Source organism: Martes martes (assembly GCF_963455335.1).
Source record: "Martes martes genome assembly, chromosome: 9".
In the NCBI taxonomy this organism is placed as follows: Eukaryota; Metazoa; Chordata; class Mammalia; order Carnivora; family Mustelidae; genus Martes; species Martes martes.
This window is the reverse complement of record NC_137896.1, coordinates 138,619,515-138,646,602: the sequence shown is the minus strand read 5'-3', so window position 1 is coordinate 138,646,602 and position 27,088 is coordinate 138,619,515. Positions and strand designations below refer to the sequence as shown.

Sequence of the window (27,088 nt, the reverse complement as noted above, 5' to 3'; positions counted from 1 at the left end):
CCCGACCCCATAGAGAGGCCTCCAGGGAAACCCGCCTGCCCACACCCAGATCTCGGACACCAGGATCTCAGCCGCCCCGGGTCTCAGCCGCCCCACCAGCAGCTCCGCCAGGAATACGTCTCTGTGGTTCAGGCCCCACCTCCGTGCTGACTGTCCCGACGACCCTGGGGAGCGACACCAGACTTCCCTTCCTCCTCGGCTTCACACGTGGTTCTTTACTGAAGTCTCCTACGGGTTTTATCATGAAAAGATGTGAGATCCTTTGCAATCTGCTGCTAATTTGCCCTCCAAGCTTCATTTCACGTCACTGGTCTCCTGGTGGCTCCCTGTGGTCCCTTCTCCGAACGACCCGGTCAGCGCCTTAGATCTGTCCTTCTTTCGCTCGCGTGTTCGTCCACACGCTCACTGATTCCGCTTGTCCCTCCCCCACCCCTCCCTCCCTCCCCCGTCCCTCCTTCCGTCCACTCACCCCCCCACCGCCCCTCCCTGCCTCCAGCCGCTCTGTCACACCGTCAAGGGCTCACACGTGCCGCCTTTTCTCGGCACCATGGACAGAGCAAGAAAGAAAACCGACTTCGCGAGCCGTCCTGCCGCCCCCGCTAACCGGAATTTCGCGCGCTCTCTCTGTCCCAGTCGGCTTCCCACTCACACGTCCTCTTCCCCAGCGGGTTTTCCTCGTCACACCTGCTGTCCCCTTCTGCACTTCTGTGTTCCCACGATCCACATCCAGGATTTTCACAGGGATCCGTCACACTCCACAGAAATGACTTCCCCGTTCGTCCTCCTGCCCGGACGGCACGTTGGGTCAGTGCGGGGAGAACACCTTACGTCTGTTCCTATCCGTCCAGCTCAGGACCCGGGGGTGAAGGCGCGTGCGGTGGTTGCCGGTCGGCCCAGGAACAAGTACCGTTTATTTTACGAGTCAGTGTAGGATGTTTCAACGGGATTGTCAGACCTTTTTTTTATGACCTCTGCGGGTGTTTTTACTGTCACCACACATGCAGCCCGAGTCCAGCTAGAAAGAGGACAGGTATCTCTCGGACTGAAGGTGGGTCAAAGTGACATTGAACTTACCACTCGTGTTCTGCTGTTTCCCTTAATTGACTGAATTGACTGATGCGTCCCCGTGTGAGCGACGCCTCCGGCTCAGAGGGGAGAAACGCCTCGGCACGTTTCCCGAGGAAATGCTGGGGGCCTGCACGTCGGGAGGGAGCTGGGGGCTTGGACGTGTTTTCCCCTGGAAATCACTCAGGGGCGTTTACTGACCGTCACTGCTCGGATTCGAGAAACACCCTTGGAGAGCGAAGCCCCGCGCTCCGGTGCGCTTGGGTTCCCGAGCCCTTTACAGGAGCTCCCCCCTCCGAACCTGGCGGGGCTGCTGCATTGACCCACGTGACATTTCTTTAAAATCCCAACGTTAGGGGTGCCCGGGGGGCTCCGTGGGTGAAGCCTCTGCCTTCGGCTCAGGTTATGGTCCCGGGGTCCTGGGATCGAGCCCCGCATCCGGCTCTCTGCTCAGCGGGGAGCCTGCTCCCCCCTGCCCCCCTGCCTGCCTCTCTGTCTGCTTGTGATCTCTGTCTTTCAAATAAATAAGTAAAATCTTCAAAAAAAAAAAATCCCAGTGCTGGCGGCGGGTCCTAAGGAGGCCCGTATCGCACGGAGAGCTGGGCATGGGGCAGAGACAGTGAGAGCTGGAACACTGGAAATAAAACATTGAAGAGATTAAAAAATTAAAAAAAAAAAAAAGCCATGTTTTTCTGTCCCTTCCCCGGGGAAGGTGCTCTGTTTCCCGTCTCTGCAGAAGCATGAGGAGAGCTCAGCCCAGCAGGAGAACAAGCCGCCCGTGAGGAAGTCTCCGCACCGGGTCCTCCGCCGTCAGACGCAGCCTGGCCTGCGTTTGCCGCCCTTCCTCGACGGTGACGATGACAGGTGCCCCCATCGGCCCCCGCTCGTCACAGTGCTGCCCTGCATGCTACCGCGTCATCGACAGAAGGATGCCGTCTGTCCGTCCCCTCCGTTGGGGTAAGGGCCGCACTGGGAAGTGGACACCGTGAGCCGTTTTAGAGGTCGCCCCCTTAGCAGCCTCCGGCAACTGCAGGCGTTGGTTTTCCCTCCGGAAGCGAAACCGAGTCTCTGTTTTGCTGCATTAATGAGGGGACGGCGTGACTGTCAGAGGCCCCAGGGTCCCGGCGCAGGCGAGCTGCCCCCGCCCACTGTCGGGATGACAGGACGGAATCATTCCGAGCTCGTCGCGTGGAGGGTCCGGGACCGGGGAGGACCCTGGGATGCATCCAGCTGTCGTCCCACCTTTGAATAAACGCCCTTGGTGTGCGACAGGGACAAACGCGCCGTGCTCCGGGAGTGGAGGCGGGGAGACCTGCGTTGTCACCGCGGCGAGCACAGGTCGTGGGGATCAGCCATGCGGTTATCAGTGTGGTAACCGAGCCACACAAACCGAGAGACGTGGGGTGCGTGTGTCCCCTGGACCGGTCCTCGTGGGGCTCGGACACGTAGCTGTTGGCACACTGGGTTGTACCATTACCTTCTGGATACCTTTAGAACGACGTCACGCCAACGAGCACATTTCCACATTCCACCGGTCCCACGTTCTCCCCAACCCGACTGCGGCCTGAGCTTGGTGGGAAACTGGGGGTGCCACCTCGCATTACTGAGGTTCTAGAATATTCTCGTGAACACTGACAGCAGACGCTAGCCCTGGGGTCTCCAAGGGCCACTAGAAAGGGGCTGGATGCCTTTCCCAAGAGCTGCTCTTGGCTTGGTGCAGACTGACCTCGGAAAGTCTTCTGTGTGTCGTGTTCCTCTAACACGCACCAAAATGTTTTCTTGATTTCTTCCTTAAAATGACACATTTTTTTTTAAATCTTCCAAACAATTCCCTTTTCTAGGTTGCCTTTATGCAGTTACTTAAATGACACAGCCTTCCGGGAACGGCACAGCGTTTGGTTTAAGCTCACCGCACACCGGTGCGTACACACACCACCAAACCACGGTCGACGGACGAGCTAGCAAACCCTCCTCACATCCACTAGGATTTCTCTGAGGCCTCGAAGGAATTTAAATTCACTACGAGAGTAAGAGCAATTACGTGCCCTCCTGAGTCTCATCTCCAGAAGCTTCTGTTCGAAAGCCGCCCCCAGGACAGTCAGGAGTCAGTGCACCGAGACGCGGGGAGTGCCCATCCCGGTCCATGAAATTCCAATGTTTTTGTTTAATCTGGTGATGCTCTGAATCCTCGGGAGAGCGGAGGAGGGATGACCGTGAACTGGAAACTACTAGAAGGCTCAGCCAGCCGGGGACTCTCCTCCTCCCTCCGCGGGCATCCGTGCAAACACAAGGTCTCCTGCCACACGGCGGAGGTCACTGGCGTCCGATGGCAGGACCCGCCGTCCCTGCACACGGAGGGTGAGCTGCCGTGACCACGCCCTGCCCGCAGCCGCGTGAGCTGTCTGTGGAAGTCACGAGTCCGTAACCGCGTCCCAGCCTCTCCCGCGCCCCCCCTCACGTCCAGGGATGCAGCCAGAGGGCGGCCGGTGCTCAGGGCCGGTGCTCAGGGCCCGCGTGTGAAGATTCCCAGAGTCCGCTGATGCCACAGCATGAGCCGCAGACCCCCGCCTCCTGCTCGGAGCCTGCGGTGTGTGACCGGTGTGGCCCCAGGGGGCCGGGGCGGCCGGCGCCAGGCTGAATTCTGGACACTGCGGGCCTCCCGCGAGCACCTGTCCGGGCGGACGGCCACAGCTTGTCAGGAGAGCCGCGGGCGAAGCCTGGATGATGACTCTAACTTTATAAGGAAAGTTAGCTGAGTTTGGATCCCAGGATTTCATTTTCTTCTTAAAAAGGAGCTCATTAAGACGACTGTAGGTTGACCTCAGAGTCAGACGGTGGTCGGGGATGCCCGCGCCCCTCCTGCCAGCCCCCGGCGTCACTGACGGCGCAGCACGGGGACGGGGGCCCACGCGCCCTCCTGACTGAGCCCCGCTTGTGGTCGCGCGTCCCACCCCGACACCAAGCCATGGGGATGCCGTTCCCGAGTGCCCTTGTTCTCTTCCCATCGGTGACGGTCTTTCCTTTACAAAGAGGAACTTGTGCACAAGTTGGCAAACGGAAGGACAGACGACGCGGCTGACGGTGAGTGAAGGGCACGGATGGGCTTCGGTTTGCAAAAACGGGGTTGGGGGCCGCGCCGGGGTGGGCGGGTTTTGAGTGCAGCCACAGGCCCTGTGTCCCTCGGAGTGGGGGTGATCCCCCAGAGGAGGCATGACACCTGCCCGCAGAGCTCAGGGAGCGGCAGGTATGAGACCTGCAGAGCAGGAGGGAAGATGCTCTTCACCAGCCGGACGCTTTGGAAATCCGTGACCGCGCGTCCCCCGAAGCGTCGGTGACCCAGAGCTCCCCACTCGGACGAGCGGCTCATGGACACCCGACTCCCAGAACAACCACCCAGAACTAGTGCTTGAACTTGTACAAGAGCTTTCTCAGGACATGAGTTCTCTGAGGACAAAACCCACAGTCCTCTCTTCGAAGGCCGGCGTGTAGACTGTGTCAGAGACCTCGCACGCGTGTGCACCTCGGTCGTGGCCATTGTCCTGCGGGCACAACGCGGGCACCATCGTGGGACAGACATGGACACAGGTGAGGCAGCCACGTGTGCACCAGGAATGTCCGGGATGCCGCACGGGGTGCACGAGCTGAGGAGGGGTGTCTGCAGCCGTCTTTCCCATTCATGCATGTGTGCCGCACCAGGTGCTGCGGCTCCGTGCCTGTGTGTGTGCGTGTGTGGGCACAGGTGAGGTCATGCACCTGTGAGTGCACACGTGTGCGCATGTGTGTGTGAGAGTGTGCACATGTGTGTGCAGGCGGTGTGAGTGTGTGCACGTGTGAATGCAGGCAGGTTGTGCAACGGTGCATGTGCAAGTCTGTGCACATGTGCACGCAGGCAAGTGTGTGCACATGTGTGTGCAGGCAGGTTGTGCACATGTGAGTTCTTGCACATTTGTGCACGTGCACGGACAGGTGTGTGTGCATGCAAGTGTGTGCACATGTGGCTGTGTGCACGTGTGCGTGCAGTTGGTGTGAGTGAAGGCACATGTATGTGTATGTGTGCATGCAGGTACGTGTGCATGTGTGCACATGCGTGTGTGTGCACACCAGATGTATTTACAAATGCGTAAGCGCAGTCTCAGCAGTGATGCTGGTAGGTCCGCAGCGAGAAAGAGGTGGGTCGAAGCCAGGGTTCCGCTCTGACCTCATGGTCAGGTTGTGTCCCCAGGGCATGTGGAGGCCACTGAGAAGTGGACGCTGGAAGAGCGAGGAGTGGGTCCGGCCATCAGGAGCCGCCGTCACGGGGTGGCAGGGGTCCTGGCATCTGTGTGTGCAGCCAGTGAGCCAGAGTGGAAAGGATCGGTGAAAGCACCCACCAGGTCCGAACTCCAGGCTTTCCTCTCCGCCCTGCTGAAGTCCCCAGTGTCACCTCCCCCAGGGCCCAGGTCCGTGCTTCGGAGCCTCCCGCGACCCACCAGTCTCCTCTGTGTCCCCTCCAGCTGGCACCGGAAGTCCCAGAGCCCCGTGTCGCTGTCCCCACAAGCCTCCCTCCCATCGTCTCTAAGACAAGAGCCCAAGCGGCACATAGCACTAGCTGTTCCCTTTGGGCTGGCCCACCGGGCATCCCTCCCGGCCACTGAAGAACACGGGTCCCCAGGACACAGGTGGCTGTGCAGACCCTCGTTCCTGTGGAAGGCCAGAGACCCCAGCCCCTCCTCCGCACGCAGGCGATGGTGCCGACGATGACGGCGAGAAGGCCAGCTTCCCAGACCCTTCCCATCCGCCTCCCGCACCCCGAGGCCACGCAGCCCCCTGACCACGTGTCTCCGTGCCCCGTGGCTTCCGTCCAGGCCTCACCACGGGTCAGAGCCACCTGCAGGAAAGAGGCATGCAGGCCCCCGAGCTCTGCTCTGACCCGCCTCCCTGGCGTTGATCGCGTTCTGATGATTTACGTCCCCGTCCTATCTCCACGTCCCGCCGGCTTCGTCCTGTCCTTGGAGCTTCGGAGAAAAGACTGAAATGTGTTTTTGCTGGGAGAGTCCTGGGCATTCCAGCAGAAGCCAACGTGGGAGAAAACTCCTGGTCCCCTTGCCCCACACGAGCCTGCCCTGCACTCCAGGACCCTGTGTCCCCCACCCGATCCCCTGAGGGCCCAGCACGGAACCCACCCCCACGGCTAGCACCCACGGGAGCCCCGGGCTCTTCCTGGATTTTGTCGCCAAGGGTTTCCTGCACCTTGAGGACAAGGTCCTCCCAGCCCCCATGACCTGGACCCGTCAGGTAAGAGAAGACGGACGGGACCGCGGGACAGGTGGTGTCCACTTCCAGCACGGTGACCGTAGGGCCGCCCAGTGCCGTCGCTTCGGACAAGACACACCAGCGACCAGAACTTGTCCTTCGCAAGGAAAAGACCTGGTGGACCTTGACGCCGGCTGAACTGTTCACTTTGTGTCAACTCAGCCAGTTTAATCCCACTGGGCTGGGCGGGGGGGCCTCCATCATTGTCCCTGAGGGGGCCGAGGGAAGGCCACCCCAAAACAGGCCGCCTGGGCCTACGGTGGTTCTCAATAACAGTTACTGAAGGGACAGCCGTGCGGGAAGGGGCCTCGGCTGCTCCTCTGTCCCCCTGGGAGCGGGAAGGAGGTGTCCCAGGTGAGGGGTGCCCTCCGTGGCAAGCGGGGACGTCCTTGTTGCCAGGGCAGGACATTCAGAGCCGAGAAGGCCGTGTGGATGCCCCCGGATCCCATGTGGAATTCCTCACGACCGGAAGCTCACCGGGTCGGAAGCCCCTTGTCCTCCAGCCCCTCGCAGGGTCCTCGTCCTCTCTCTGCACAGCCCGCACACCGCCTGCCTCGGGCCGACCTCAGGTCGGAAGGTCATTGCTGGGCCTCCGGGCGCGGCGAGTAAAGCTTCCGTGTTTCTCCTGTTCATCCGTCTCACGTCCGCGCGATTGCCTGTCCTGTGGGAAGATCCCGGTTAGAGAAAGAAGTTTCCTTCCCTTCATTCCCAAAAGCCAACTTTCTCGACCTAATTTCAGCCCTTGTAGATCTTTAGATCATCTGACAACGTCGTTCAATGCTGCGACTTAAGTGTGAGCTCCTCGGGGACGTCCCCAGGCCTGGCCTTTTCTGCACTGGACCCTAGTGTTTCAGGACGTGTCTTCCCCTGTCCCCGCGTGCCTCGCTGTGCCGGAGGGAAGCCGTCAGGGACCAGCAGGACTAGCTGTGCAGAAGCCGTCCGCGGGGCCGTCAGTCCCACCACCACCCCAGTGTCCCCGGGACAGCTCGACAGCACTCTCCTCCACGGCTCCCCGCGGAGCGCCTCTCAGGAGGGCGCACGGCACGTCCAGAGGGGGCAAGGGACTGCGGTGTAGACCCAGGTGACCGTCACACACGTCTCAGCCCCTGATCCACTAGCAGGTGACGTCCACGCGGCTGGACGGCGGAGCTGACCTCAAGTCTGCTCTCGCTCCCCCGCTGGGACCGTGCGGTGCTGGGTTTCTCAAATACGGGCCCGGGATTTCTGCTAATACTGAATCTCTAAAAAGCACTGGACGAACTCTGAGTATAGTATGTCCCAAATACACCAGACATGCATACTTTTTAAAAATGTGCTGTTTCTCGGCAAGCCACACTCATCCGGGTGCCAGCATTTTGTGTGAAAGTAACTTTCCTGGTCTGAGCGTGTCGCGCCACCGTAGCATCCCCGTGGAACCCCCAAAAGGAAGAGCCTGGCCCCGGGGAAAGGGGTGCCCTCTGGGAGCCCTGTGGTGGGGCCCGGGACGGGGGCGACTCCCGTCACAGTGGGTTCGCCCGGGCCTTCCAGGGACCCCCAGGCCCGCGCTCCCACCGACCCTTCAGTGCTCGCACTTGGAAAGGCCGCCCCACGCCGGCCAAAGCGGCTCACTCCCCTAGCCGTCGGGCGTCGGCTCCGAGACCCCACGACGGTCACAGGTGACGCTGGTTGGCTTTTCGCTAGGGGTGTGGATCCCGGGACGGGGCCCCTCCTCACTCATCCCTGCTGTAACCCCCACCACTTCCCACATCTGCTTCACGTTCCGCCAGGACTTTCCTTGTCTCTCTTGGAGCTTCTTGCCTGTTTTCTCCTTAGCGGGGGAGGAGGGCGTGGGGAGGGGCGTGGGGGCCACTCCCCTGGAGAAGGCGCGGTCCTGCCGGAGCGAATGCGAAAGAAGAGAAGGAAGGAGAAAGGAGGCCGTTTCCACGCCGCAGAAGCCCGGGAGGCTCGGACGGGAGACCGCGCCTGCACCTCCGCAAGGCAGCCGGGACGGAAGGCTGGACAGCGGCGTCCTCGCCAGCCAGAGAGCCGCTGCGGACTCGTGCGGGGCTGACCACCTTCCTGCCGAGACGCACAGCCTCGGAGGAGGCCACCCACGGAAACCCTCCCTCCCTCGGCGTCCGCAGGGAGCCCCGTGCCCATCTCTGGCTCGCGATGCAGACCCGCCGGGGTCGGCGTGGGGAGCTCTGCCTCCTGCACACACCTTACTCGCCAGACCCCGGGACAGGCGCCTGTTCACCATCTAGGCAGGAGGGAATAACGGCTCCAGCAGCCGGGCCCCGGGGGCCCACCGGGACCAGCATGTGGTCGGCCTCTGAAGGTCGAGGTCCTTTTCTAGAAGGGAAGGAGAGGAGGGGGTGACTGTAGCTTCTTTCCCCTCAACACACACGTCTTCTCCTTCTTCCTGGCGGGGGCGGGGGCTCCGCCCGTGAGGACCTGGACAGGGGACGCTTGCTCGTGACGCATCCCGGGGCCTGGCGCCAACCCAAGGGCGTGGGAGCCGCCGGGCCGCTGACGCTCGAGCGGGCACGGAAGTGCAGGAGGGTTTATAGGGCGGCAGCCGCCGTCCGGGAGGCAGGTCGGAGTCTTTGGGCCTCAGACCCAGCTGGGGGGACGCTGAGCGCGGTGCTGGACGTGGAGTGAAGAGCCCGATGACAGAGTGGCCAGCTCACAAGGTCCCAGAGAAGCAGCTCGTGCGGACGTCGCCCTGATGGGCCGCTTCTTCTCCGCCGGTTCCGCCGTCCGAAGGAGAGCGCTCGCCGTCCTGGGCGTCACGCTGGCGGCGGCCTGCGCCCACGGCCTCTTCCCCTTCCTCCTGAGAGGCCCGGACCTCCTGTGGGGTGAGTAACGAGTCAACACCGTCTCCGGCCTCAGGGAGCCACTGTCCACAGCCACGGAAGCAGCGGCGTGGCGGCCCTGAGAGCCGGGTGAGGTGCGGGCCGTGTTTCCTCCTGCGTCCCGGGAAGGGAGCCGTGGTTCTGGAGGGTGGACAGATCGCACCTCGGTCCTGTCTGAAGAGTAACTCGGGGTCTCGACCCACGAAACTCTCCATTCACCTGCTTGACTATTTGAAAAAACTGTCTTTGGGAGAAATCACTGGTTCCTTTTTCCGGGCATGGTGTGTGTCTGGGACACGGGGTGCTGCAGTGTCAAGCGTGGTCGGGAGCGGGTCGGGTGCTGGCAATGGCCACGCCTCAAGCTCTGCATCTGTTTGGCTAAAAAAAAAAAAGAAAGAGAAAGAAAGAAAAGGCACCAAATACGTTGAAAGCATTTGCCTTGAGCAGAATGTCAGAGGTGCCTCTGGCTGCCCCCCGGGGACACACACCGTCCCCAGAGGGCTCCTGCGTCCCCGCAGCCCGGCGGGGCTGTCTACAGACTCCGCGGGGTGGGAGGGCCCTCGCGCTGACAGCCCCCGTCCGCCCATGCCGGGCCCCGCTTCTCCCACTTCCTCTGGACTCGGGGCTTCGTGACCTCGTGGAAAGTCGCACCAACGTCCCTCACAGACCCCCGTGACCCTAAGAAAGCGCCTAACGCGTCCCAGGCAGCGGGAAGCCTGAGGCGAGTGCTGGGCTCGGAGAACAGGGGTCCGCACGTGCCCCTTCCCTCGCCACGCCTGCCACGCGCAGGAGCTGGGACGTCCGTCACGGGGACCCCCGACACGCCACGCCGTGCCGAGTGCCCTGCGTCTGGACGACAGCAGGAAGGGACACCAGACGCGTGTTTCAGGCGCCGCGGGGAAGGGGGGCTCGTCTCACCCATGTGAGCCCGCGGTCCCTGTGCTGTCCGGCGGCTGTCCTGGATTCACTAATCTGTCCTTCTAGCTGACAGTCATTAAGGCCCCACCTGCGTAAAACCATAGTGACACGAGTTAGGAGTCACGTGGCTATGGTGGCCGAGTTGTCATGGGTCGGAGGTGCCCACACACCGTCACACCCACGTCAGATGTGGAAGTCACAGTCCACACACTCGGGGCACGTGATCTCTGCTGCTTCACTGGAGCCCCGCACGCCACCGCCCGTCGGAGGGCTCGACGGGCGCCTGCTGGGACGCGGAGCCGGCCCCCCGATCGCGCACGAGGACGCATCCCGTCAGTTTTATCCGTGGCTGTTGATGCCGCGTCGCGGGCGTTTTAGGGTCAACGGGAGCATTTTGAGGCTGACTTGTTAATCGTTTACAAATTACTTATTTGGAGAATATTTCTCTCACTGTGTCTAATCTCACGTTCATTGATAGAGGACAGTGTTTTCCCGGCCGACCACCAGCTCACCGTAGTTCCGCCAAAAGATCACTGTCACGGGTCACGTTTCACGGCCCCCAGTTCAACTCGCGATGCCGCTCTGTGTTCTCAGGGATTTGCGTTCTCATCACGGCGCTGGGGGCTTCGTGGAGCTGGCAGCCGGGAGGTGAGGCTGCCGGCGGGCTCGCTGCTGGGCCCTCACCCCGGCGTGTCCGGTCTAGGTTTGGCCCTAGGAGGGCCCCAGAGGCCTGCATCCAGGGCCCGGTCACCCCCGGGAGGGCCCCAGGAGCCCGAGGTACAGCTGTGTCCAAGCTCACTATCCTTTCGGGTCCTTCCGTGAAGCCCCACACACCAGACTGGAGACCGGATGGGGCACAGTCAAGGACACCCGTAGGTCCTGGACGTGCACACCTGACGGTCAGGCTGTGGCCTGCAGTGGTCCGGTGGGGGTGGGAGCAGGGCCAGGGCGCCCTGCGTGTCCGTGCCGCTCGAGTCCGGCTCAGGAGAAGCTCCAGAGTAGCGTCCGGCGGCTCAGCTCAGGGAGGAGCAAACGGGGACAGCCGGAGGTTCTGGGTAGGAAGGAGCTGGCCGTGTTTGCGGACAGATGTGCGCGTGGCCGTGTGGGTCTACGAGAGCAAGGCTGAGGCCCTTCTGCGGAGCCTGAGGTCCTCACGGAAGCCGTGTGCTCGTCAGCACGGAGGGGACGCGTGTGCACTGTTTGTGCAAAGCCGAGACTGACGCACAGGCGTCCTTACGGCAAAGGTTCCCACAAGTTCCAGCCGCTGCCGAAAGACCACCGTGGGAAGCAGAGACCGGCCTGCAGACCCGGACGTCTGGGCCCAGCCGGGCGGGGATGCACTGAGCCAGGAACACTGGCTGACTTCACTCCTGGTGACCGGGTTTTGGCAAAGGGTCAGGCACGTCAGGATCCCAACACAGAGCTCCGAGCAAACCAGCTCCACGGTCCATCTGCAGTGACCCCGGGGCCCGCGCGGTTTGCGGCCCCAGGAGAGGAAGACTCCGGGTTCGTGTGTCGAACGAGGGCTCTTCGGAGACAGCGGACGTGCGGCTCTTTCACAAGTGTGTGCTCACGCGCCGTGGGACCGGAGGGTGGGATTATCCGGGGTGCCCAGCCCGGCCTCTGGACAAGAGGGGGGCCGGGAGGGTGATCAGATGCCCACAGCCGGGGTCTCTGCCTCTCTGCCTCCATGACGACGCCTCCGTAAAAGCCCAGAAGCGCTGGTTCCGAGAGCTTCGGGCTGGGGAGCCCGAAGTTCCCCACGTGCCACGGAGCCGGCCCCACAAGCCACGAGGACAGATGCGTGTTTGTTGTGGGCCTCGCCCCACACGTCTCTCCTTCGAGCTACTGGTCTGCACCCTTGAGTGAACCAGTAAAGGCCGTGCTTCCCTGAGCTCCCTGCGCCCCTCCGGACAGCTAAGGAGCTGAGGAGGGGGTCCTGGAACCTCCTTGGGGCAACCTTCGGCAGGTGCCGGCCTAGGGCTTGTGACCCTGGGTGTGAGGCCCCTTGGGGTGGACCGGCTGGGAGTGGAGATCTCAGCTGCCCAGCATCTGCCCGGTGTTGAGTGCGGGGCCAGCTTCAGATGGGCTCCATGGTGGCCTGTGTCCAGAGCCCTGCCAGTCACCTCAGGGCACAGAGTCCGTGAGCAGGGCCATGCTGCCTCAGCGAGGGAGGGCAGTGCTGGCTTCGGGGGTAAGAACACGGGTCGTGCGGTTTGGACTCACATGTGCCCTGTGTCCCTGCTTTCGTGGCCTGTCCCCGTCCTTGCGGGTCCGGGAGAGACCCTGCAAGCCCAGCGTGGTCCTTGGAGCCCCTGCCTATTGTGCGGGTCTCCGCCTCCTTCCTGCGGCCCCTTGTTCACATCCCACAGTGAGAACCCCTGAGCTCGGCGGCCTGGGCCCCAGCAGAGCAGCACCTGCCCCGCGGTATGCTCCCCAGGCCCTTGTGGATGGAGGTCCCCCAGTGCTCACTGGCCAGTCCCGTCTCCCAGAGTCCCAGGATGGTGCACAGAATTGTGTCTTTCCCATAACACACTCAGAGGCCGTGGGGGGTGCGGGGGGCTGGAGAGGGCACGTGAGGGTGTCTGTGCTGGGCTCTGCCCCCCTGGACCCGGGAGATACCTCCGGCATCTGTGGTCTTGGGCCGCATAGATGCCCCTCCCAGCTCAGAGACTGGTTCTTCCTGCAACGGGGTCATTAGTGAAGATTTAGGACAAAAAAGGACAGAAGAGGATCAGCCACAGCAACTTCTTTCAAGACATGTCTCCAAAGGCAAAGGAAACAAAAGCAAAAATGAACTTTTGGGACTTCATCAAGATCAAAAGCTTCTGCACAGCAAAAGAAACAGTCAACAAAACAAAGAGGCAACCCACGGAATGGGAGAAGATATTTGCAAATGACAGTACAGACAAAGGGCTGATATCCAGGATCTATAAAGATCTCCTCAAACTCAACACACACAAAACAGATAATCGTATCAAAAAATGGGCAGAAGATATGGACAGACACTTCTCCAATGAAGACATACAATTGGCTATCAGACACATGAAAAAATGTTCATCATCACTAGCCATCAGGGAGATTCAAATTAAAACCACATTGAGATACCACCTTACACCAGTTAGAATGGCCAAAATTAGCAAGACAGGAAACAACATGTGTTGGAGAGGATGTGGAGAAAGGGGAACCCTCTTACGCTGTTGGTGGGAATGCAAGTTGGTGCAGCCACTGTGGAGAACAGTGTGGAGATTCCTCAGGAAATTAAAAATAGAGCTTCCCTATGACCCTGCAATTGCACTACTGGGTATTTACCCCAAAGATACAAATGGAGTGAACAGAATGGCCATCTGTACCCCAATGTTTATAGCAGCAATGGCCACGGTCGCCAAACTGTGGAAAGAACCAAGATGCCCTTCGACGGACGGATGGATAAGGAAGATGTGGTCCGTATACATTATGGAGTATGATGCCTCCATCAGAAAGGATGAATACCCAACTTTTGTAGCAACATGGACGGGACTGGAAGAGATGATGCTGAGTGAAATAAGTCAAGCAGAGAGAGTCAAGTATCATATGGTTTCACTTACTTGTGGAGCATAAGGACTAACATGGAGGACATGGGGAGATGGAGAGGAGAAGGGAGTTGAGGGAAATTGGAAGGGGAGGTGAACCAGGAGAGACTGTGGACTCTGAAAAACAACCTGAGGGTTTTGAAGGGGCGGGGGGGGGGGTGGGAGGTCGGAGGAACCAGGTGGTGGGTATTGGGGAGTGCACGGATTGCATGGAGCACTGGGTGTGGTGTATAAACAATGAATTTTATTACGCTGAAAAGAAATAGAAAAAAAAACAGCAAAACTTACAGAGACAATGAATCACTATGTTGTATATCAGAATCTGATGTAACATTGTGTGTCTATATGCTCAAATAACAAAGTAAAGAGACTATAATAATAATTAAAAAAAGAAGGACAGAAGAGAGCCGTCAAGAGTACTCACTGCGTCAGTAGATTTTCTGGGGTATCTTGTGTCCACCTCCTCCTAAGTGTAGACATTTCCATCCTAAACAGTTTAATTCCTACAGAGGTGTATGTGTTTGAAAGTATTCTGGTAGTCTATTTACTTTCGCAAATTATGCATTTCCTTTCATGAAGTACTGATTATGCCAGATTCGTTAGTAACAGAAGCTACCTGGGCGCCCCTCGAAGCACTTGCCCACTTTACGTTATTTGTTTGGAGCCTCACATCTGAACCCAGAAACGCAATCTTGGGTTGTGGGCTAGTCTGGGCCGCTCTAACAAGCCGCCCCGACCGGCTGGCGTGCACGCAGGAGACGAACGCATCTCACGCTCCGGCCGCCGCAGGTGCAGATCCGGAGCCCCGCGTTTCACATCGGGTAAGGCGGCTGGCAGACGCACCGGGCTGTGTCCCGCCGGCGGGGCCCTCGGCCCGCCTTACTCATCCCACCACGGGGTCCGCCTGTGACTGTGCTCACATCGTCCCGCTGGGTGAGGCTTCCGCGCACGAATTTCGAGGGAGGTGAACATAGGACCTGTGAAGCATTTCAAGCATGAAATAAAATTAAACGCAAGTCTTATCATTGGAGACTGCCGGCACATTTCAGTAATGTGTCCTTTGGTAAGTGCACAACGTAAAATGAGGAAAGTTTACGGGCTTCTGCGTCCTGGTTAGGGAACAGAGGACTCTGCTCCTTGCAGTCACGGAGGGGGTCTGGGCCAGGGGGAGCGAGACTGCGCAGGGAGGCGGTGGGGGCGGGCGGGTCCCTGTGCTCCTTGTTTGCGTGGGCAGCTCTCGGAGTGGTGGGGGGGCTCGTGCCTGCCGTGAGATGTGGAAACAAGGCCCACAGGGGAGCCGGCCGGGACCCCCCAGACGGGGCCCAGGAGCCGTGGGCTTGTCGCTGCCTCGCGCTGCCCTTGGAGGACGCTGAGCCTGGCAGAGGTGTCTGCTCTCGGACAGAGTTCACCGTGCTGTCCGTTGTTCCACAGGGCAGAGCGGAGACCCTCCTGTCATCAGCATCGTGGAGGAGACCAGACGCATGGTGGATCGCGCCATCTACCACACCGTGAAGAGGTAGGCTTTCTGCGGGGGACACGGGAGGGCAGGTCACTAGGGGACGGTGCCTGGGCCTCGCCACCGGCCTCTCCATCTCCGCCTTAGCAATCGGGAACTCCCGTGCGTTCACTCACTTTCCTGGTTTCTAGGGCAAGATCCCGAAAGAACCGGTATTCAGTCCCAAACTCTGTCTCTAGGGAAGCCCGGAGCAAACCACGGTAATCGCCAAGACGAGGCTCTGCAGTCTCGGCAGCAGGGGTGGGGTCCCAGCGGTGGACGGGGGGCCCGGGAGAGGGGGCTACTCATCTGGGGGCACGAGGGAGAAGCCAAGACCAGAGCGGGGGCAGAGGACACTGCGGGACACAGACGTTCGGTGTGGGACAAGCCCACCCATCCTGCTGGTTTCAGTCATAAGAAACCCCTTGGTTTTAATACATAATTGACCTCAGTATTGAGGACATTATGGTTTCACATGAGATGTTTGTAAAGCAAACAAAATAGCTAAAGAGCCGGTTTTGTCCTCACAAGCTCATCTCGTTGGTGGCTGACTAATGGTTACAGACGCTCTCGCTGGGGACCATGGCGTCCACATGTGGTCCCGGGAGCCAGATCAGCAGAGACCCGGGCCCAGGGCGATACCTGCCCTTCCCTGCCCCTGGATGCCCTGCGGGGCGTCACCCACCCATGCACTCGCGGACCCACACTTTGTATGTACAACAGACCCGTCCTCGGTCCGCTTGCCAGGGAGGCTTCCTGCGGGCCGTGCACCGCAGAGCGTGGCTGGTCCGCTCGCCCCGCTGCTGTGGACGGGCCGCGTGGGGGCCCGGGGTCCAGGCCCTGCTCCTCGGCGGCCACCGCGGGGTCCTTCTCTCCTGGAATGGCGGTGGGCGCAGTCACGCAGTCTTACCGTCGCTCCCTCTGACGGTGCTTTCCCAGTCGGCTTCTTCGTGCCTACCGCGGAGGCAGCGTCCGGAGTCCCAGGGGACGTCCCCCTACGCCTGTGGTCCCGTCGTCTAAAGCTCCTGTCCCTTCCCGGCCCCGCCGCTGGGCACACTGGCCGTGGGGGCACGGGACCCACGCCGGTGGTAGGGAGGGTCCGCGCCCCTGTCTTTTGCCCTGGAAAGGAGGGCGTCCGTGCTGTGTGGGCCCTAGGGCCGTTCTACGGAGGGAGACGCCACTTCTGCCTCCCACGCTGCCCCTTTCTAAGCAGACTCCATGCCCACTGTGGGGCTTGGACTCGGGACCCTGAGAACGAGAGTGGGGGCTCTGCTGACAGCCCGCCAGGCGCCCCTCAGAGCGGCCCCTTTCAAAGCATCCTTGAGGGTGGGCGGGAGCAAAGACAGTCAACGCCCTTTGTCTCGCGAGGTGTCGAGAAATAACCCAGAGCCGTGGAGACTGTCCCCCGGTAGTATCTGCCCCCATGCAGATGTCACACTGGCGTCTTGCAAACTTTTCCACGACCCCGTCCTTCCAGGGACCGCGGTCAGACAGTGGATCTGAGCCACAGGGCTGGGATCGCATCCGTTTGTCCCCATCCTGCTCCCCGGGGTCGGCGGCCGCCCCCATGACTCTGGGCTGCGGGTGTGGCCCTGCGCGTGGCATCCTCCCTGCAGCGCAGACCAGGTCCCTCGAGGGCTTCCTCGGGACGCACGGGCTTCTCCCTGGATTCTGAGCTGACCTCTGTCCTCAGCCACGGTGTCACCCGGGGAGGGGAGGGTGTCTGCCCTCTCAGGGCCCCCAACCCGGCAGTCTCGTCCACGGGTCTGTCGGCGAGCTGAGGCTGGCCTGAGTCTCCTCCCGACGATGAACTCTGAGGACAAAGAAACGGGGTCCTCGGGCTTAACTGCCCTTGTCAGGGCCCCGGGGCTCCGGGCTCACGAGGAGCAAAAGCGGTGAAGGAAGTCGTCGCGCCTCAGCCCTGGTGAGTCTCCTCGCGCAGAACCCCAGCCCCGCGCACCGGAAACGAGGCTGCAGATGGTTTTCACCCCCTTGCTTTTGTGGTGATGGTGCGTGGAAACGCAAAATCAAGAGCGCCAATCAAGAAGGTCATCGGTGAGGTCTTCTGAGGTTGTTTCTAGAAGTTTCTTCAAGAGACCTTCGAAGACCAGCATCGCACAAGGAGGAACGGAGGCTGCAAAGCAAACTCACGGTTGACTTGAGGTCCTTAGGGTTTGAATCCGGGAGACGCAGCCTCCGGAGGGCCCGGAGATGTGCTCTGGGGGTGGGCGGTGCTTACGGGGCCGAGCCCGCGGCCTTCCTCGCTCGCCGGAGAGGACGCTGACCAGTGGAGGCACGCAGCCGCCGTGGGTCCCCCAGGACGGGGCAGGGCAGGGGCGGGCGCTGGGCTGCAGGCCGGAGAAGTAAGCCGCGTGCCGGGCCTTGGGGCGCAGGCTGGCGGGCACCACGAAGCTCGTGCCCGTCCGGGCCTGGTGGTTGCCGCCCCGCCTCCCAGCAGCCTCCCTCGTGGATCCGCCAGGCCCGTGAGCTCCTGACCTCACGTCCCAAGCCGCCCTCCCCCCGGAAATGCTAAGATCTGTTCCCCTTACGTGTAATTGTGTCTCATTTAGGATTAATGAACTAATGAGCCAGTTGCTATTTGCTTACTAATCATAGAAAGAATTATTACATTTCTTTGTTTCTTAAATATTTTACTTATTTATTTGAGAGAGAGACAGAGTGAGCACAAGCAGGGGGAGAGGGAGAAGCCAAGCGGAGAGCCCGATGCGGGGCTTGATCCCAGGACCTTGACACCATGACCCGAGCCAAAGGCAGTCGCTCAACCGAAATAGCCCCCCGTCAGCACCCGCCCTTGGTCCCGTCCGCTGCGGATGTAAAGACGGTTCTGGTGGTGCCCGGCGCAGAGAGGACCGAGGACACTTGGTGACATCAGGAGCAGATGCTTCTGTGTCCTGGGCACCAGGGGGACGGTGGAACCCGGACGGGCCGCGAGGCCGTCATCACACAGAGGACGCGGAGCCGGCGAGAGCCCACCTTCCCGTCTGAGCTCAGAATCAGATCTTCTGTCACTGACCTAGAGCTGAGGCCTCGGGACGACCTGCAGCCGTGGCCGGTGGTGTGGACCGTGAGCCGTGCAGGGATCCCCGCCGTCCTCACGAAGTGGCTCCAGGGGGAAGGTGGCTGCATTGAAAGTCTCTCTGTGGGGAGAAGCCCATGTGCCCAGAGGGACCCGGGCCGGCAGCTCTGCCTGCAGCCATCACCAGCCTGCCATGGCCAGAGCTGCCAGCCCGACACACGGGTTCCCGGACGAGGGACCACCCACCTGGAGACCATGCTGGGGCAGGGGAGGCAGGCGTTTGGAGATGCAGCCCCCTAGAGCCAGGGCACGCAGGGAAGAGTCCAGAGAGAATTCCCATTCACAGCCACAGTGCCTGGTGCGACAACCGGCAGACAGGACCCCGATGGAGGAGTGGGCCGCACAGCCTCGCCTTGGTGCCTTGGGGTGCCCTGGTCCGCAGGAGGCCCGGGGAAGCCCCCTGGGCTGGAGTCCCCACGGTGAGCTATGAGCAACCTGGGCCCTGGAGGAGCTCTCTGCTGGGGACGCCCCTCCGTGGGGAGCACGAGACGGTCTGCCACCAGCCAAGGCACGTCTGGGCCATGGCAGGGCACCGTGGCCGCAGGAGCCCAGGGCAGGGAGGGGCAGGAGCAGGGTCTGGTGTCCTCCCAGCTCCAAGCTGGGCCAGCCCCGGTCTGGATGTGAGGACGTGTCTCGTCAACCTGCTCACTACAAAGACTCCCAGGGCTTTGTCTCGCTTCTGTCAGTGAGCTCTGGGCTGCCGTCACTGCACGTGTGCGTGTACGCACCATCGAATGAGCACACGTGTGCGTGCACACCTATGCACACAGCATCACGAGGTGTAAATAAAGTCCTTAGAAGGACTCCCTCTGACAGCTCCTGGGACGTGCAGAGCCTGGGGTGTGGAGGCGGTGCGGCTGCGTCACATCCTTCCCGGCAGGGAGCCCCACTGGCCTGTGTCGGACCCCAGGGAGCTGGAGTCGAGGCCGCCGTGTTGTTGGGGGACCGGACACTACGGGGCCTCTCTGGGCTGGGCCGAGCTGGGATGCAGGGGTGCGGTCTCTCGTGGAGGGACCAGGTCTGTGTGGGAAACTCGTGGGGGCCTTTCCTCATGGGGGACAGGGCGTGTGTGTCCTGATGCTCCCAGGGGTAACCCTGGGGCACAGGGGGAGGAGACGAGCGCCTGCTCGCACCTGGGGCTCCTGGCCTGCCGGCCCCAAGCTCAGGATACAGAGCCCCCCACCCCAGGGTGGTCCTCAACCGCAGCTCTGTCTCCCTCATTCCCCTGGAGGACTGGGGGCTCAGCCTCGGGGCATCCCCTCCCCTGCTCGCCTCTACCGGACACCTTCATGGCTCTTCTCGCAGTGACCACCCTGGTTTCTGCATGTAAACGTTTTTCCTGGAGCAGAGTGTGTTTCTTGGGCATGAATCTGCAGTGACGGTGTCTGTTTGCCCCCGAACTGGCAGGCTGGGCCACCAGGTCGCATGAGTCTGGCCGCGGGCGTAGGCCTGTTCCTCGCTCTCTGAAGGGGAGACCAGGAGCCCCCTTGCACCTTCTCCATGAGCGAGAGAAACGAGATGGTTGTGCGCACTTAGAGCCGTCGTGTCCGCTCTTCTGGGGGACTGCGATGGTCTCCCATCCTCGAGGGAAGAAGTGTGGCCTCGTGCTCGGCGGCTCATGCCTGCTGGGTCAGTGCTCGGGACGCCTGCGCGGCTCCCCACACACCAGAAGACGGAGGGAGTCGTTTACGGTGTTTAGAGACATGATTCCACAAGTCCGAGTCCTGGGTAGGCACTGCCGATCGTAGCCACACTGAATACCGTGTACTGATGTCGCGTCTGGGGTCCAGACCTGCTTAAAGAGCCACGCGGACACTGACTCGTGTCACCTCTGCACACACGTGGGAGGCACGAACAGGCTCCGCGGGCTGACAGGCAGAGGCGGACGTGACGTTTACCGCTTTGGACGGCGGCCGGCGTGGCCCACTCTGCCAGTGCCGGACCCAGCCTCCGCGCCCGTGGGGACGTGGCCCCTCATGTGGCCGTGTCCCTGAGGTCTGCGGCCTCGGGCTTCACCTCAGTAGTTCGTGCTGGGATGTCCAGGCCCCAGGCTGCGGCCCGGAGACCACGATGCAGGAGGTCTGGGCCCCCGGAGGCTCTGCTCACTGGCTCATCTGTTGGCTGTAAACAGGGCAAGAAGAGGCACCAGCTGCCTTTACTGCAGACAACGTTCCAAGGACGTTGGCAAAGCGGAAGCTAGAGCGCCTCCCCGCACAGAGGGGAAGGGTTTGCTCCCTGTTGAAGTGACAGAGGAGGGCTCCTGGGGGGCCTGCTCCCCTGTTCCGAGGCCACCACACGGGCCCCAGGGCCTCCGTGAAGAGCGGAGTACTCGCCTCCGAGGGCTGCTGGAACACGTGGCCCCAAACCCAGCCGCTTAACGCAGCACCCATGGTTCGTCACACCATCAGGGGTCACGGGCCAGCACGGACCTTGCCAGAGTCGCCGTCCGGGGACAGCGGTCCTCCCGAGACTCCGGGAAACCTCCCTTTCTCCTCCCTCCCAGCTCCAGAGGTGCCCGTGTTGCCTGGCGGGCTTTCCCCTGTCTTCAGGCGGCGACAGATCTCTGACCACTTCTCCTGTCCTCCCCATCCTCCTCCTCCCCTCGTAAGACCCGGTGGTTGTGTGGCCGCCTGGAGGGCTCGGGAACAGCCCCTCTTAGCCTCCGCTGTTAGCTGTCCCAGTCCTGCCTGCAGCCAAATGCCCTCACCATGCAGCCAGGCCTGCGCACGGCTCCGGGGATTCGGACACGGACTTCTTTGGGGGACTGTTCTCCTGCCCGCACAGTCTCAGGGAGCCCCAGAAAGGCCGCGGCTGGCACTGCGGTGGCCCGTGTCTGGGGCCGGGGTCCCGTGTCTCTGCCGGCTGGTGTGTCAGCTTCTACCAAAAGTTCACGACGGGGACACCTAGGGGGCTCAGTGGGTTAAAGCCTCTGCCTTCAGCTCAGGTCGTGATCCCGGGGTCCTGGGATTGAGCCCCGCATCAGGCTCCCTGCTCGGCGGGCAGCTTGCTTCCCCCTCTCCCACTGCCCCTGCTTGTGCTCTCTCTCTCTCTGTGTCTCTCTCTGTCAAATGAATAAATAAAATCTTGAAAGAAAACTTCGCAGTGACCTGGTGTCACGCGCATAAGGCGGCTGTGACATCCAGAGCTCTTTATGGAAGTTCTAGGCCACGCACGTCGGTGTGGACGTCAGGTTCACTCTGCTGTGTCTGCGTGTCTGTCACTGGCTGTGCCCCCGATGCCAGCTACTCGGCTCTCGATGAGGGAGTGTTGTAAACTGAGCGTAATTATGGCCTTTGGCAGCCCAGGTTTTCATGGGTGACAGCCTGAGGTGAGTGGTTCTTGGCACAGCACCCGCCGCCCCTTTCGCTCGGTGCACATTCGGGCTTCTTACTGACACGTGGTGGCCCGCGGGGTCGCAGCTGGTGGCAGGAGCTTGGCTGATTCCGCCAAGTCGCCAGCGTCATGAGCCGCACATCTCAGGGCGGCCGGGGGGGCTTCCTGCCAGCTCTGCCCGAGGCCGCGGGGGTCCACTCTGCAGGCCCGCCCAGGCGGAGGCCAGTTCGGACCCCCAGCCCCAGGGCACTGGCCCCAAAGTGTCATGGCAGGGGGCAGGGCGGATCCCCTAGGGCTGGAGCTGCTGGGATGCGAGAGGCCGGGGACGCAGGGCGCTGGGGACCCAGCACGGTGCTTCCTGTCCACCACAAAGGCTCCGTTGCCCTGTCCTGCTCTGCGGGGGCCGGTTCTCTGACAGGGGGCAGGGCCAGCCCGCGAGCGCTGGCTCACCCGGGAGCTCCAGAGGGCTGCACGCGCAGGGCCCCAGGCTCACCAGCGGGAGAACCGCACAGGCGTCTAACTCGATGCGGACGAGGCTTAACTCCCCCAAGTCCTGTCCGGCTCACGACCTCCGCGTGTGCCCGTCCTCGACCCCGCACGGGGCACGTACTCTGCTGAAGTGAGTCCTGGCTCCTTACGAGAGCAGCCCCAGACGAATAACCTGCTTTACGTCTCCCCTTGGGCCGTAGAGACCTCAGCCAAAGAGGGATCCCGTCTCCGTCACAGCTTCTGTCTTTCTCCAAACGCCCTGAGCCGACCGGCCGAGCCGTCTCCCGCGCGGCCGAGATCATGGAAGCTTCCGTGCAGGCCCTGAGGACGAGCGTCTCCGGGGAGCTCCGGGGGCCCTGGCCGCCCACCGGTGAGCCCCCCGAGGCGCCCCTAGCCGCGGCCCCAGGGGCAGCCCCCGGGCTGGGAGGGAACCGCGCAGAACGCTTCTCGCTCGCCTCCCTGCTCGCTCCCAGGCAGATGCGGTGGGTCTGTCCCCGCTGCTCCCGCAGGCGTGGGATGCGTCTGGGTTCGCCCGGGAGGTGACAGTCCCTCTGCAGTCCAGACTGAACCAGGGGCGGCCGCTCAAGCCCCCGGCAGCCTGCGTCACGGCATCCAAGAGCCGCCGTGCCCTGGTGGTGAGATGGGCAGGCAGGGGTGGCGCGGACGGCGGGAGCCGTGCGCGGGGCTGTGCGAGGGGGTGCGTTCCCGTAGCAGCAGCCCGGGCAGCCGGCAAGGACGGCGAGCCCCTCCCTGCTGCGTGGCCGTGGCCTCCGTGACTTCCCCGGGCCTCTGAGAACCAGTTTGCCGGACTCGGAACGGGGAACAGCGGTGGCTGCTGGCAGAGCGGCCGCCTCCGAGCAAGGCCGCCTGTTGGTGCAAACGGGGCGCGGCTGGCCGGACCTCGGGGCCGTGCGAGAGCCCTGCACGGGGAACGAGAAGACGGGGTCTGTGAGAGGCCGACTAACCGGGGCCTACCAGCACGGCGTCACAAGCCGCGGGTCCCCGGGTTCCTGCCCCAAAGAGCCACAGACACTTCGTGCCGACTCAGCCTTTGTTTCTTCTATTGAGTTTTATGTTTTTAATTTATTTCAAGTTTTTATTTAAATTCTACGTAGGTGACACATACGGTAAAATTGGTTTCAGGAGTAGAACTTAGTGATTCATCACTGACAACGCTGGGCACCCCCCAAGCAGGGGCCTGCCCGGTGCCCAGCCCCCCTCGAGCCCATCCCCCACCCCTCCTCCAGCAGCCCCTCCCTCCGCGACAGCGTTTAGAGTCTCCTATGGTTCGGTTCCCTCTCTCTCTCCCCACCCCCATTCCCATATGTTCATCTGCTTTTTTTTTTTAAGATTTTATTTATTATTAGAGAGAGACCCAGCGAGAGAGGGAGCACGAGCAGGGGGAGTGGGGGAGGGAGAAGCAGCCTCCCCGCCCAGCAGGGAGCCCGACGCTCCCCCCCAGGACCCCGGGACCCTGACCCGAGCTGGAGGCAGTCGTCTAAGGACTGAGCCGCCCGGCGCCCCATCTGTTTTGTTTCTTAAATTCCTGGCGCAAGTGAGACCACGCGGTGTTCGTGGTTCTCTCACGGACACGACATGAAACCCTCCGGCTCCGTCCGCTGACGGGGATGCTCGTTCTCTCTCTCTCCATGTGAAACGGAAGCGTCCTTCCCAGGGCTCCCCTAGCGAAGCTCATCTCCCTGGTCCCTCCTTGGTCTCCTTACGGCATTATCTCAAAGACCTGTACAAATCGTCTTGGAGAAGTGACCAAAGGGTCCTTCTAGGACCCCATGGGGAAGCGTGCCGGCAGCAACAGTCTTAGGGAAGTACGTAAGCTTTCTGGGCCCCAACCCAGAGAGAGCGAGAAGGGAGCCAGCAGTCCAGCTGCAGAGAGCCGGGCCCCGAGCTCCAGCGCGAATGCCGCCCGCACCCCTGACCCGTCGGGGGCCGAGCTCTGCTGGCCGCCCCGTCTCACTGCCAGGGCGCGGAGGCTTGTCAGGGACGCGACCCTGCGGGTGCCCTGTCTCTGGGGGCCCGGAGCGCTGACCGGCTTTCCTGAACGGTCACAGCAACTATGGGTTTTAAAAGCCCATTTCCTCGTGTGGAGGGTGTGCGAGGGCATTGTCGAGAGCGCTGGTTTGAAGGAGAAGGAAGCCCCGGCCCCGGAGCAGACGCGTCTGACGTGGCGGGTGCCGTCTGCGACCGCCTTGCCCCGTGTAGGGCAGCGGGTGGGCTCGTCCTCACACACGATTTCCTCCCCAGACGTCCTCCCGGAAGATGTGCTGAACACAGTCGCGAACGTGTCCGGATGCCTGCCGTACATGCTGCCCCCCGAGTGCCCGGACACCTGCCTGGCCGACAAGTACCGGCTCATCACGGGCGCTTGCAACAACAGGTCGGCGTGTCCTCCGGACGGGCCCCGCCTTGGGGGGCAGGGGCAGCGGCGTTCCATCCCGGGAGGCTGCAGACCGCCGGGGTCTCGTCCCACCTCTGAGCACCCTGGACCCCCACCTGCCCCCCTGTCTGCAGGTGTGTCCCCGACGTGACCCGATCCACTAGTGTCCCCTGGACACTGCCCCACCCGTCTGTGGGTGTCCCATAGACACCTGTCCACGCCATCCGCGGGCGTCGCTTGGACGCTGCCGCATCCCTTCCTCAAAGTATCCCCTAGAATCGGGTTCCGGGAAGGCCCAGGAGCCGTGGGTGCAACTGAGATCAGAACCCTGGGAAGGCTAAGGGCCAAGGAATATGGCTCCATCGGGCCCGGATGTCAGTGGGGCCACAGGTGGAGGACGGCCACGGGACCCATGACGCAAGTCTGCACCAGAGCAGCCGCCCGGGTCCCAGAGGGCAGCGCAGCTGTGGCTGTGCCCGGAGTGGGGGCCGGGGCAGGATGGCCGTCCTCCCTCCCTCCCTCCTGCTCTGAGCCAGCCCCCTGACACGTGTTGGGGAACACGATAGCCCCGTCCTCCCGCAGCTGGCGAGTGGGACCCCTGGCCCAGTGAGTCCAGCATAAACAGGACTGGTTCCCATTTTTGTTACAAAGAGTTTCGCAGTTTGAAGTTTAGGTCCTGTGGTGACCGTAGTCCTGGACGAAACAGAAACGCAGAGCGCATCTCACAATGACCCAGAACGGTGCTGGCCGTGTGGTGGTCACGGGGCTCACAGGGCTGGTCACGGGGCTGGTCACAGGGCTCACGGGGGCTGCTGCCAACAGGCAGGGGCGTGGGGTCTCATCTGTGGTTCAGGACAGAAGGTGATGCCTGAGCGAACCAAACCATCCGGGATGCGGGATCTCCCAGATGCCCAGACTTCCTTCCGGCACTGAAGCCGCTGCTTGCGCCAGGAGTTCGTCCCTCTCCCCTCCAGCCTCCTCCCCAGGAGGGCTGGGCCCCTCGGCTCAGCCGCCTGGGTCTCTTTGGCAGGGGCAGGACGTCCCCGGCCCGGTCCTGGGGAGCCCCGTCCAGGAATCTTGTCTTGGCCCCTCTCCCGGCCAGGCCCGTCTCCTCTGTCCCTGCCTTTCCCTTGAAGCCCAGGCTGCAGAGGGGGGGAGTCTTCTGTGCACACGGACAGCCCGCTCGGGGCTGCCCCTGCGCCGTGTCTGTGCGACACACGCCACACGTGTGTGCTCTCGTGGCCTGGGGCCCGCCCACTCGCAGACTCTGTGCGATGCCCCCCGGCACGTTTGACCCCGGTTTGTTCAGATCGAGGGGTAGAGACAGGACGGGGGTTTCTTCCGGATACGTATTTTCTACCTGAGGAAGAGCACTTTCCTTCCGGATGGTTCTGGTCGTGGAGCTGAGCATCTGCCGCCGGTCAGAGGGTCACCTTCTGCTCCCGTTTTGAAGGTCTGTCATGGGCAGGACGCCGGGGTTGCCGCTCGTCCGAGTCGCGCCGTGGTCAAACTTCTTTGCGAGGTTTCGCAGGATTCAGGCTCCAGCACGTTGGTCTTTACCACCGTGTTGCTTCCTACGTTTCGCCGCACGTCCACCAGCGCTTCCTTCTCATCTCTTGGGGGTTTGTCCGTTGGCGTCTTTCTCGGCGACTCTGACGTGGATGCGCCGCGGCCGGCTTCTGCTTCCTTTTCTGTCCTTAACCGCGTCACGTCTCAGCCCGTTGCTGCTTCCTGGCGCGAACGGCGGGGTCTGGGCTCGCCCGTGGGCTGCGTGTCGGCCGACGTTCTGTCTTTAAGCAAATGTGTTTTGGAATTTGACTGTGTAACGTCTGAATTTCCAAATGGTGGATCGGAAGGAGACTCCGCGTCTGCCGGTTTCCCTGCGTGCGGGGTGGCGGGTGGGTGACGGGTGGGCATCGCGGCTGTAGGATGTCCTCACGGCCCTTGCCCCTTCGCGGAGAGGATGCCGAGTGCTGGGACACGGCCCGCAAAATCAGGTAACAGGAGCGGAGAAGGATTTCCGCGACCCACAGTCCTTCCTGTCGGGAGGACGGGATCGGCGCTGCCAGGCGGGGCCTGGTTCCGGGCCGACGCCGCTCTCGGGAGCGTTGCCCTCGATGGTCCTCAGGTTCCCACGTCTGCCCGTGATCCTGGGCGTGAGCGTGTGGGCGTGCGTGCTGCTCTCATCCGTCACGGCACGTTCGGATCTCGGCGGGGGCTGCTGGATGGGGCGGTGACCATCGGACGACTGTCTTCGGCATTCTGGGCCCTGTTTCTGCCTCGGCGAGAAGGAAGGACTCTCCCCTGACAGAGCTGTTCCTGCCTTTTGGGAGGATTTCTGAAGGTCTTTGCGTGTGGTGTGCAACGCCGTGGTCGTCACCACGGATGACCGGACAGCATCTGACCTGTTGGGACTCGCCTGAGGCCTTGGCCACAGAGGACCGTGAACACGGCTCCAGGCGCCTCCTCCCCCGAGCAAGGCTCCCAGCTCAGGCAGCGCAGGGACTCCCGTGGGGCGACGCCGGCTCTCGAGATCGCGGCAGAGTTTTCCCGGCTCAGACAGCTGCTCGCCAGCCTGGCCCTGGGCGTCTCTGACCC

At 62.1% G+C, this 27,088-nt stretch overlaps 1 protein-coding gene across 1 annotated transcript in view; it reads left to right on the top strand.

The window, feature by feature from the left end:
- Positions 1 to 9,064: 9,064 nt before the first annotated feature.
- Positions 9,065 to 27,088, top strand: part of TPO (thyroid peroxidase) — a gene marked incomplete at both ends in the record, with an annotated part of 48,730 nt that continues 30,706 nt past the window's right edge. Inside the window, 4 exons of the mRNA XM_080813702.1 lie at positions 9,065 to 9,194; positions 15,113 to 15,197; positions 22,296 to 22,465; positions 24,358 to 24,490. Coding sequence (XP_080669828.1) covers positions 9,065 to 9,194; positions 15,113 to 15,197; positions 22,296 to 22,465; positions 24,358 to 24,490 — 518 coding nt within the window. The remainder of the gene's footprint in view (positions 9,195 to 15,112; positions 15,198 to 22,295; positions 22,466 to 24,357; positions 24,491 to 27,088) is intronic.